This window comes from Rhipicephalus microplus, chromosome 1 (genome assembly GCF_043290135.1).
Source record: "Rhipicephalus microplus isolate Deutch F79 chromosome 1, USDA_Rmic, whole genome shotgun sequence".
NCBI classification, from domain to species: domain Eukaryota; kingdom Metazoa; phylum Arthropoda; class Arachnida; order Ixodida; family Ixodidae; genus Rhipicephalus; species Rhipicephalus microplus.
Window position 1 is genome coordinate 253,330,407 of NC_134700.1, and position 12,597 is coordinate 253,343,003.

General features: G+C 47.4%; 1 protein-coding gene across 1 annotated transcript in view; it reads left to right on the plus strand.

Annotated features, from left to right (window-relative positions):
- CalpC (calpain C) overlaps nucleotides 1-12,597 on the plus strand; it is a 96,705-nt gene that overhangs the window by 24,089 nt on the left and 60,019 nt on the right. Inside the window, exons 2-3 of the mRNA XM_075893400.1 lie at nucleotides 5,996-6,179; nucleotides 6,867-6,936. Coding sequence (XP_075749515.1) covers nucleotides 6,027-6,179; nucleotides 6,867-6,936 — 223 coding nt within the window. The 5' untranslated portion in view covers nucleotides 5,996-6,026. The remainder of the gene's footprint in view (nucleotides 1-5,995; nucleotides 6,180-6,866; nucleotides 6,937-12,597) is intronic.

Sequence of the window (12,597 nt, forward strand, 5' to 3'; positions counted from 1 at the left end):
CACGCCCAGTATTCCAGGATACCTGCCAGATAGCGCTCATGTCTCGCGTGTGACGTGACTGGATGCGCTCGTTCACCTCCGCTGCACGCTCGAGGCACTATAACGCAGCGCCTACTAAATACCATTCGCCGATTTTCTTGCGCAGAACATCAAATAAACGTTGTGTTCACTCTCTCCAGACGCAAGACTATCGTCTTTCGACGCCCTTTGCGGTGTAACATGCAGATACGGGGCTAATTTTTTTCCCCTGCTTTCCTTCTTCTGCGCTACATGCCCCGTTTCAGTTTCTTATGAAAAGGCAAGGGTGCTCCACTAACATTGTCGACTATTTGTTGGGCTAACTGTTCCCTTTCTTAATTTTATTTTGTGGACTGGTGGCGAGTAGTGGTATTTACCCAATTTTGGTGGCGCATACACTTTTTATGACGGACCGTGACGGCGTGAGACACCGACAAGCCGAGACCCTCAGGTGCTTCGCACCTAAATAAAAATAAGTGTATGTCCGGTGATTGAATCGAACCTGTGTCTTCTAATGAAACAGCCCCGCGAACTGGGAGCGCGGGTGTAAACACAGACACAAAGCAAAGAGGAGGAACACAGCAAGAGCGCTCCCAGTTCGCTGAACCATCATGGATTACCAACTAGCCCACCTTTTCATACTATTGCAATGAAACAGCCCTTATGTGGAGGACAGCTTCCCTCGTAGCCGCTTTGGAAAAGTATAAAACATTTAACGCGTACATTTGACCGAATGTATACTTCGCTGTACAAGTAAAATCTACAGCACGAGAAAAAAAAAAATAGAACTACGAACGGACGATTATGCTTGTGCCGCCTCATTTGCCTATCATCGCCCATTCGTTGCATTTTGTTGTCGCGCTGCGAAACGTGCGAGTTTCACTTATTATTCACTCGTGATATGTTGTGGTTCGAGATTGTTTGTCAAACGGTGCGTCTCTTGTAACTGCCTCATACATATTTTTGTCAGCGTGGTACATCCAAAGGAGAAGTTCGTCTATTACATAGTAATGAAGAGCGCGAAAAGAGAGAGACAAAAGGAACAAGGAACAGCGGTTTGCTCAGTTATCGTCCCGTGCAGCGCGTCCCGTGTTGTCATTTGTACTTTCAGAGTCCTTCGGTACTTTCTGATACAATGCGTCCTTAGCAACTAGCCCAGGTTACCGCTCTATTGTACAGTATCCGTCTCGTATCTTTATCTCTCCGTGACCAATGCGCGTTCGGGCGACAGGAACAGGTTGCAGCTTACTCAATCGCAAGAAGATACTGTTGACATACTACAAGCGTTTCGCAAGTGCACACACCGCGTGTCAGCTGATGGGCCAAAGCAGCACACACTCTCCAATACGCTTGTTAGTCGAAGCGGCAGCTGCTAGAGTTTATTCGTACAGTTCAAAGAACAAAAATAAATAAATAAAGATATATAGTCGTTTAAAAGTCTTAGCACGAAGGAGGACAGCGAACAAGAGAGGGAGAGAGAGAAAGAATGAAAAGAAACCCAAGAGCAGCGCAACAATGAAACGGAGAGCGACCATCCGTGAGGGACATTTTGTCAGCCTGTCGAAATCCGGAGTAAGAAGGCGAGCAGCGAGCGAATAAAAGCGAAGACACCGTGACACGAGACGTCGTCCTCGCGGAGCAACCGACACGCTCTAGCGGTCTACGCGGCGTCTGCCGAGATCGTGCTGTGGCGTGCGCCCGTCTCGTCCGTCTCGCCTCGGCGTCGTGCGTCTTCCACGAGTCACGCGTCTTGTACTGAAAGATCGGCCGGGGACAGCTGCGATGCGCCAAGTAGTGCGTGGCGGGCCGAGTGGCCCTCAATGAGCCCTTGCGGAGGTTTTACGACTCAGAACCCGGTCACCTCCGTCGCGTCCTTTCATTGCGTGCCGACTGTGCGCCACTGAGAATTGTCAGCGAGTCATCGCTGAAGTCCGCATACGCCGAGGGGCTGCTAAAGCTCTGAAAGATTCTTAAGGAACTAGGTGCCGTGAAGAAATAAATAAAAAAGGCCAGACAAGGGGTAAAGTGTTGTGCAACAAGGATCGGCAAATGAGGCCAGCGGCCGTGATGAGACTCCCTGGAGATGCGCTCTAGTGAGGTGACCTTGCACGCTCCCGGCGGGAGTGTAGAGCTTAATGAGATTCACCGCATAAATTAACAGACATTTACTACCTAAATGTCTTTGGTCTACTACCTGCAATTACTACTTAGGTGATGAATGTTGCGGCAGCACTTTACTACCTCAAAAATTATCAAGTAGCACCACACTTTTTTTTAATAGTGTGCTTCCTAATGCACGCATACATCCACTTCGTCAACGAGCCGATTAAGAAATCCGTGGAATACGATCAGCATCATTACACGATTACATTGCCAGGTTGTACAGGAAGTCATATGGTTACTTTGAATCATTTGCCAAACCATTCTAGAGTCAGCAAAAACCGGATAAATTAGCGCTGGTTCGGCCGTACGGTTTTTCTTGCTCTCCACTTGGCACGGCTGTACCGCAAAGCGTAATACATTAGGCAGTAACAAGAAAGCAGATAAAGAATGCTCGAATTCACTTTCACTCGTAATGTTTCCACCTCATCCATTATTGAAGCGCGTATCTTGTGCAGTGCGTGAATCGCAATCAGGCCCGAGTTGGCACTCAAGGCGCAACCTGGTCGACCCGTTGACTCTATAAAGGAAAGAAGTGGTTCTCTCTCGTTATCTATGCAAATGCCGTGCATGGTACGCATAAATCGCACAGCGCGGGGCAGTCCAGTCGAGCAGGCCGCGACCCAGAGAAAATATGTAAGCCAGCCACGGACAGGAATCGCATTACTCGAGACGCCTTAGATGTGAAGATATCGCACCTTCTGGGAATACAGGAAGGCCAGGGCTCTTTCATGACGCAGCTCTCAATCAAAGTGCTATTCTATGTCGACGAAAAGGAGCAAACTTGCGAGGCTTTTTACGCGTGGTTTCCTATTCGTTAGCTGTATAGATCAAATTACATTACTCCCGTGCCCGTGTATACGTAGACGTGAGCTTAGCCTCTCTCGTTTTCCATCTACAGTGGCTTGAAAGGGCGTTCATCGCGTGCAGGAAATGAAAAAATAAAATAGAATAATTCAAGTATATCAGATATTTTTAGAACATACACTCTAAAAAGTGTCTCGGGGTAACTGCGCAGTTACCCCGAAAAGGGCTCTTTGCTCCTCCAAAAGATGAAATGCGCGCAAAAGACTGCATAGGGCGCGGCAAGGAGGGGCACTTTTCTTCTTGTGCAGTAAAGCTCCCGTTTTCTGGTGTAACTGCAGGGATGTTTGAGCCGTGTGCCTACACAAGCCTGTTTCCTTTTAGAAGGTGTAACTGCGAAGGAGCAACCACAAGAGCGCAGTTACTCCTTCGCAGTTACTCCCAAAATGGTGCAATGGGTGTGGCAGGTCAGTTTTTTCGCTAAAGAAGCAACCTCGATACCCCTTTTTCTCCTTTACTTCTTAGAGTGTATGTGGCGTCAGGATTCAGAGAAACATGTCGATACCGTTCTCATAAATGACCCAAATCTGGCCACTGATTCCGATGTACCGAGTTTTTGTTCCGCCGTTCTGGTTTCTACACACAGTGACTGGATGGGATGCCACACGCACAAAAAAAAGGAATAATAAGATAAAAAAACGCTTGAACACAGTCTTATATGCGTAGTTGATGAGTATGCATTAATAAATAAGACTTTAAATGTTTGTGTCGGACGAAAACGGGCATGAATGGTCCGGTACACTAGCGAAAGGTCCGCAGTCTGCGTGTTTGAGACTCCTGTCTAGGTATCACTGTATTACTCCCCTGAATAGCTCCGATGCAAAGGAAAATTACGGCGTTATTCACTTGGGTGTGCACTGCAGTGCGAACATGTCATACATTTGAGAAGCACTATACTCGGTCACAAGAATTTCCTTCGAATGAAAGAAAGGAAAAAAAAATAAAAAGAACGAAAAAGTTTTTCTGTAGCAAACATGGCGTGGGCTTCTTAGACGCGAGCTTTCAGCGGTCGTTGGCCACGCGTGGAATAACGGCCCACTACCAAAGGTGCGTTGCGTTCACCTTCGGGTCGTGCGTGTCTGGCCGCACTTCAAACAGAACTGGGAACTCGGATTTCGTTTTTCACGCCGATTTACACGCTATGACCTGCCGCCACGCAGAAGAGGCGCACGCAATGACGCCTACCTACGTAAAGGGCGACTCAAGCGACCGACACGACGTCGACAATAACAAAAATATAATACAGCGGTAAGGAAAAGCAGCCAAAATTGGGGTCACACATGTCGCGCTCGCGTCACGCGGCGTCGCGTGTTGCTGCAGGGGCGCTCCTCGTGAGTTCGACAAGCGACCGCGCGTGCAGCGACAGTGCAGGGAGAGAGGGCGGAGAAACGACGCGCCATTGTCTTGCACACGTCAAGGAGAGAGAGTAAGCGCGGGATGAAGACAATGGAATTTGTTGTTTAATTTCGCCGTTGTTGCGCCACTTAGGTCGAGAAGAGGGGTGTAACCAAATGAACGAGACAGCTTGCTCATTCGCGATTGCGCAACCTCGCTGAACACGACGCCAGCGCTCGTTTCGGCGGGATTCGATACTCTCGTTTGTCTCGCGCGGAGAGCAAATAATCGGGGCCGAGCGTTGACTCCGCGCCTGAGTTCTCCGCTAGCGGTTTCGCTGTCGGCGTTGTACGGGGTTTAGGGTGGCGGGCCTAATGACTCCCAAGGGGAGTGCCCTATCATTGGGGCCCGTTCAGCAGGTGTGGCCCTGGCTTGATTGCAGCCAATGACGACCTGTAAGGACGCCTGTTTGCGCGCCAGAAGGCTGACGAGTGCCACTCGGAACAAGTTGCGAAGGACGCGTCCTACAAAAGGCAAACATAAATAAACAAATGAAGCTCTCGCTTTCGCGCCGTTTGTATGTGCCCGTGTGCGAGCGCGCTCCTATAGAGCTGGGGATGCCTGTCACTGTTGGTATGCGAGCGGCATGTCGCTGTGGAAACAACGTCGTAGTCGGCTCCTTATCGTGTTGCAGTGTATACAGCGGTATATATACTGTTATCGCGAAAAAGCAAGACCGTTTAATCCGTCGCATACAGTTAACTATACACAGACGCAATGTCTGGGTCGGCCCGAGAAAAGTGGGTTTCGCACGTAGATACTGCACGGAAGTTACGAGCTTTGCGCCATGCGGGCCATGGCAACTTTTGCATTTCAATGACACTGTTTGCGTAATCGTTGACATCTCTTTAGCCGAGACCCTATGGAAGGAATGCTTTGGAACTGAACACGATGGTGTTTTGTGCAAAGCTCTCATTTCTCTCGCAGGAAACAGAGAGAAGTTGTGAAACAATGTTTGAACCAACAACTTTGTGATGTTGTTGGTAAACGGAATCACGTCGCGAAAGCATCGATGCACTACTAAAATGTTATCAACACTACTAAAGCTTACGAGTCGCCTATTCTGTCTTCCCGCCCCTCATTCCATTCCCGCAGTGTAGGGTAGCAAAGCAGACGTGAGTCTGGTTAACCTAGCTCTCTGCGTTTCCTCGCCCCTCTTTCTCTCCATATATCTTATGAGTCACCTAATCTACCTCGATATCTATATCAATGTTCAACTTCGCACATATATGTGCTACAAGACACATACACTCATAAATACTGGTTTCACATTGACTGTTCCTGGTGTTCGTTTTTTTTTTCAACAAAAAAAAAGGATTTGAATAGATGGAGCAGGATATTTTAATAAATATGGTTCTAGACTAAAGCAGGTTGTCCATCGAAGCTACCTCAGTCGTACCGACGATATATCGAGTACAGATAAGTATTCGATGCGAATCTGTCTATTGAAGAGTTTTGAAAATTTATGCTATACCATTACTGGATCACTGTAGCGTAGACTGCATCGCTGCAGTGAAACGTGTACCACTAAAAGTATTGTATTACCGTTTTTCTTTAGGCCTACCCAGCAGGGTGGCGCTGCGACCGCCATGTCCGAGCTGGAGAAGATCAAGAAGAGTCTGCTGAAGAGCGCCAACGGCGACGGACCAGCGCTGTTCGAGGATCCGGACTTCCCGGCCAGCCAGAACTCGGTCTTCTATCACCAGACTCCGCCCTTCAAGTTCACCTGGCTAAGGCCCAAGGTGAGTTCGAGAACTCGGTAGTCCCCACTATGTCCACCCAACCGAGCGTTAAACTGTACGAAAGTCTCAGTTCCCTTTCGACGTCCGTTGCAGCTACAACTTGAACACGCTGCGTGATGTCCCGGGCATCTTCTCAGGGAATGAGCTTGGTATACTAGGCCGATCCGCTCTTGCATGCATAGCGGGCTTTTTTGTTTTGTTTTTTCACGGAGAACACATGCCAGTATCAGCCCGTATAGTGTTAGCATTATGGAGATGCAATATTACTTTTTATGAAATGTTACTTGTATCTTTTAATATGTTCTGGAGAACACTACTGCTCTCACCCTTTAGGTTAAACAGTCCAATTGTCACAAGTATGTTTAGTTAAACACTTTATCAATAAAAAATATTTTCGGAACACTGTTTTCTAAATAAACGTTTACTTCTCTCTCTTTCTTTTTCTCGTGACTAACATGAATAATGTATCGAAGCATAGTACTGTTGTCATTTGCATGCCGCTCGCTACTTCAATGCTGCGCGACGATTTGTTAAGATGGCAGCAATGAAATCACTCGCATTTTTTCAGCTCTTAGAAAGTTTACCAAACACAAAGGTTACGGTTCAGCAGGACATACTGTGCATTAAAAAAAAACATTAAGCTTATACTCCAACAATGTTCGGCACTCTTTGCTCCCCTTTTTGCAGGAAATTTGCTCTAGTCCACAGTTTGTCTCCGATGGCCCATCGCAGTTCGACATCACTCCCGGCAAATTAGGTAAGGAACATTTTCTATATTTTGGCGCTAACTGAATGCTCTCGTATAGTTAATGTAGGTGGACGCATGTTGACTGAACTTTCTCCTTGCGGTGCCGTGCTTGCGCCCTTTCTTATATCCTGACAGCAGCACTGATAAGTGCAAGACTGTTTCTATACACTGTGAACTTGAGTGGAAAACTGCTTTTGTGGACAAGGAAGTTGTCCTCCAGTGAACGAGCTGCCGTTCTAGAGTATCACTAACTTCATTGTCATGATGTTGTCATGGACTCGGTGTGATGTCATGACACCGAATCCAGCTGAAACATAACGAGCGACCGCAGCGACACAACATCGCAGCCACTAAGCCTTTTCAGAAGGATATAAAGAAGGATGTTATCTTTCTTCGAAAGAGCAATTGTGAACGTATACTTTCGATTCATATTGGCGAACCAAAGCACGAATGGGTACACTGGAAATCTGTGCGATCTGTCGGACCTTCACCTTGCGTAGGCTGCTGTGGAAGCAACGGTGTATGGCACAAACTGGTTTCGCTTGTTCCTGTCCCTTTCGCCATGTCTGAGAGCAGCGAAGCAAATTTCGCTGGCGTTAACCCGCTTTCGCTTCTCCTATACGGCGTCTTCGACTCGCTACATGCAACTGCACACGCCATTCGGTTCGCGGCCGTTCAATCACGCGCCGATCGGCGTCCGCGATCAATGCTCGTCGTTTCCTCATTTCAGCTTTCGCCTCGGCGAATACAAAGTCGTCGAACCGTTCGCATCTTATCCGCGACGCCGCATCTCGGCGCCGTTCGAACTTTCTCGTTACGCGAGATCGCCACGATCGGGTCATCAGCCTACACGAGCCGCCCGTAAAGCCACTCGCTCGCGGCACTGCACACACAAGCGCGCGAGGTCACTTACTCCGACGTGTGGCTTTCTTTCATTGCCCTGTTTACATTGCCTATACGCAACGCACAGTTTGCCGGGCGCACTGGCATTTCTAGGTCTGCGAGAAATGCTGCCCACTTCGAATCGAGGAAGCGCAATTGGGCGAGAGACGGCGCGTGCGCGGCCAGAATTCAATGCGACAAAAGAAGCAGCGAAATATCCCTGAGCACCGCTAGAAATCGAAAATCTTTCATCTCGACGTTCACAATGCACTGAGCAGCAAGAAGAGAGAGAGGGGGAGACGTGAGATTGCCGGACGACGATCTGACTGCTGGGTAGGCGTGCTTTCGGCTAACGAAGCAGAGAGACGGCATTGGAGGCTGCTGCTCTATGTAGCCCACCTGTCCAGTACCTAACAAAAGACGGCTCTCTCAATACTCAGACGAATTTGAGAATGTACGGCACACGCAGAAAAAAAAAAAAGAACCGCACATGTCCAAAACGACGCCGATACAACGAGCTGCTTGAGTGGCGATGGCGATTCGCATGTTCCTTATTGACGCTGCATGGGGCGCTGTCCGATCCAGTGTTTTCACTGGTCAAAACTTCCGCGTGGTCGCGTGAGAAGTTCGCCTGCGGCGAGCCTTCCGCGTGGTTTTCGCTATACTTTTTTCTCTTCCCTGGAGCAGGTTTCCTGATTCTGCCTTTAGTGTTTTAATGAAGGCTCCGGGAAGTGCTCGTTCGAGTATATTCTGCGCTCGCCATTTTATGCTTCAGTGGCTTTGTAATTTGCATGGTAGCAATTGTAAAACTGCAACGAAGAAAAGAAACTTGCCGGTGCTTTTACAACTTACCAAATGAGGAGTGCAGAACAGGTTTCATTAATGAATGCCCCCCCCCCCCACCAAAAAAAATTTTTTTTCTTGAGTACGTGTACAAAGATTTACTTGTTTATTTGTTTGACTGTAAACTTTGCAGATGTTATCCTCAGTTGTCCCGCTCTTTATTTTTCTATGTATATTTTCGCAAATTGTTAACGAGTAAACGCTCATTTATTTCCCTATTACATTTCTTGTAGTTTAGCCCACGACAGTATCGTTTTATTTCCTGATACTAGATGTTAGCACGGAAACACAATAGTGATAAAAAAAGCACACACATGATAGACCACATTTGCCCCATGCGGGTACAATGTTCGCCTGGCTCCCATGTTTTGCGTAAGCACTCACAAATACACGAAACACCAAGGCCTCCGGAGGCCGGGCTATGCGCGCGACACTCTGCAATGCTTAAATCGCTGGATATTTTCATTTTCCTATCTTTCTTCTTATAAATATGTTACACGCCAATTATGATTGAAATAATGTTTACATCTCCAACATTCGCATATTTTTCTAATTAGTACGATGCGCGCGATGTCAAGCATGCCATATTCTGAAATGCAGTGTTACATATTATTCATATCTAGTATCACGTTCAGCGCACAGATTACTACGATATAACCTATAGCATCATTTGGTAGAAGTTCTTTGAAGGATGATCTGACAACAGCGGATGCACATTAGGTAATCTGGATTTCTCAAACATGAGTCCCCTTCACAAAAATCTCAGCAATTCTGCTGCATTTATAATTTTATCCGGTGTTTCGATCGGTATATTTTCCTCTGACTGCCATGCATAATTTGTACAAAGGCTGTAACATGATCATGTAACATGAGCCTCTCAATAAGCCCTAACCAAATCTTTGTCCATCTTCCTGGCTATGTCATTCGCATGCATAATTTGTACAAAGGCTGTAACATGATCATGTAACATGAGCCTCTTAATAAGCCCTAATTCAATCTTTGTCCATCTTCCTGGCTATGTCATTCGCTACAGCGATCTCTCATGATAGGCTGTGCTACGGTTTACCTCCCAAAACATATGAAAAAACGCTTCAGGTCTTCTTTTCTTTCTCATCTCTAGTGATATATTTTGCCGGGCATTTAATTTCGTAGATGGTGGTGGAGCGGCGAAATCCGAGCTAATGCATCTCTCATCATCACATGGTGGTTTTGGGACGTTAAACCCTACATATTATTAAGTCCGAGCTACTGAGTGAAGCTACCATGACATATCAAGTGAATGATTTGAAAGCATTGTCCCGACACAATGTTTCGTCAACTTCGAACTTTCTTTTTTGCTTTCTGGCAACCCATCTGAATGTGATCTTTCTACAAAAAAAATTGTTTTGGCTAATCGTGAATACATACACAATAAGTGTGTCATTGCGTGCCCAATAATTAGTCTGGTAGACAAAGCAATACATAAACTCAAGCTCGAAGCCTTTAACCAAAACAAAAAAGTTTAACCAAAACAAGAAAGGCCATCCCAGCCAAAGGAGGGTTTTTTTCCCCCCGTTCCGTCAGTGTCTGTCGCTATACCACAGATGCGCTGCATGGGTGCGTTAAAAAAAAATAAACCAAACTGAGAGGTCAGGTCACGCTCGCTTTCACCATCAAATGCGGGAAGCCGCAGAACAAGCCGCGTGGATGTGACAGCAACACTCGTCTTCGTTGACAGGCCAGCTTCCTCCGAGCTCCATTCAGGCCAACTGCAAAATGCGGCTCGTGACAGACGGGCCGTACAGCGCTGCGTATAAATAGAAGTCAGCGCCTGCAGGATGCCGCTGAAACGCGTGAAGCGGGTTTGATTTGATCCATCACACAAGAGGCCCCGTATTCACGATAGTGCCGCGAGGCAATGATATGCACGCGCGTCGCGGTCTGCCGGGCACGATGGGCCTTCCGTTCGTAGACATGGACCTTCTGTAAACACGCCTTCTGGTTCGCACACCGACTGCCAGGGACTGATGCAGTTTATAGTCATCGTCGCGCGTACTGTCAAAGGTCCCAGACGGCGCTAACTGTGGCGGGGGACGACACCGCTTCGAAAAAGCGACCCAACCAGGCACGGAGATAACGCGGCGACCCCGAAATCCCGTTTCTGAACGGACGGCGCAGTAGTGGTGGTGGTAGTGATTAGAATGAAGAGGAAAAAGGCACCTAATTTCTGTCTGCCTTCAGGCGACACGGCGCAGTGCCTTATAGAGGTGGGGGGAAGGAGGGATAAAAAGAATAGAAGGAAAGTAGAAGCAGAAGAAGACAGCCAACGAGAGGAAAAAGAAGGAGATAGGAAAGTGGGGATCCGGTCGAAGCAGTCCAAGGGCGGGGTGCCACAATGCGAGAGCTACACGGCGTCAGGAGACCGCGGAGGGCGAACCAGTCGGCGGGAGCTACGCTGAAGTCGGAGATCGCGAGGGCACAACCGTCCAGCTTGAAATCCTGCGAGCGAATCCCGGCGCAGTAGTTCTTTCTTCGCGTGCAGCAAAGCCGCCGGCCGGCTCGCTCGCTCCCAAAGTCGCCGGGAACGCGGAAGAAAGGCCGCTGCAAAAACAAAAAAGGAGACGCAAAGTAATCCCCTTCGTAAAAGCAGCTGCGTCGCATAAATGGCCGCTATTGATATTGCCACGTGTTGTAGGTATTATGCCTCCAAAATTCGCCTCGGTATTCGCGCGTAAGAAGAATGAACAGCGTCGGCGCAGGACGCGCCGAACTTTGCACGTGAGCAGCGGCGGCCGAAGCTGTGACGATCGATATCACTTGAGGAAGTCACTCGTGGACTACGCCCCTGAAGCCATGCGTAATGCTTGTGTCTTATACGGCTGCTGTACGTCGAACGCAGCGTTCCAACCTCGCTTAATGATTCGCATTCCCAGACGCGAACATGACCGCGAGCGGTACAAAGCTCGGACGGTTTCATCGTTGGGCGAAAAGTAAGCGTGAGGAGTGGTCGCACTGTATCTCGCATGTGCCAAAGAGCACCGGCAATTACAGATTATTGTCGGCCTGCTGGTTGAAATCGTCTGAGCGAGGACTTGGTGGTTTCTCGGAATTGTGAAGAAGGGTTCGGACGCTTCACTGCTTCTTTACTGCATTGCCGAGCGGGAAGATCGAAAGGGAACCACGGGGGAAAAAATAAATGTATTTATTACTCAGATTCGATCGACTAAAGAAAAATAATTCTATTTATTGGGTGGCTATTTCACCTAATGCAAGGAATGGTGAAAAAGTGTGTCTGAAATGGAAGGGGCGTTTTAGTTCACCAAATCACAGACTTGTGAACCAGTGACATTTTGTTCCTACGAGGACATATCATGTGAATTGGGGTGGGACTCCTTCTCTTCTGTTACTACTACGAACAACGGGTTCGTCAGTTTAACCCGGATAATTAACATTGTTCAGTGGTTAATAAAAAGTATAGACAAATTCTTACGTGCAGCGAGCATGTTTTTTTTTCACGTTTATTTTTGTTTTTTGAGGGGGTAAATATCACCTGCACCATGTCGTTGAGTATTTCTGGTGTCCCCACCTTCAATGTGCAAGCTCCAAGCACGTTCTGTGTGCACTCAGACTGCTGGAAGGGCCACCGAAGAAAGTTTCAAATAACGGCTTTTAATTTAGATGATAGGTCGAGATATAGACGGTTTCATTTAGCAGCGAGGCGAGTGGCTCTATTCTACTATATATATATATATATATATATATATATAAGAAGTGTATACCTAAGGGCTCGTTTTTCCGTGTTTTGACACAATATTAATGAGATCTAACAGACAATAATGCCAAGAAATGTATAGGGGAAGTTATTAGAACCAATGTAAAGTAAATAACAAGAAAGAAAAGTGGGTGAAAAAATAACTTGCCGTGAGCAGGAATCAAACCTACGACCTCCGAATTACGCGTTCGAAG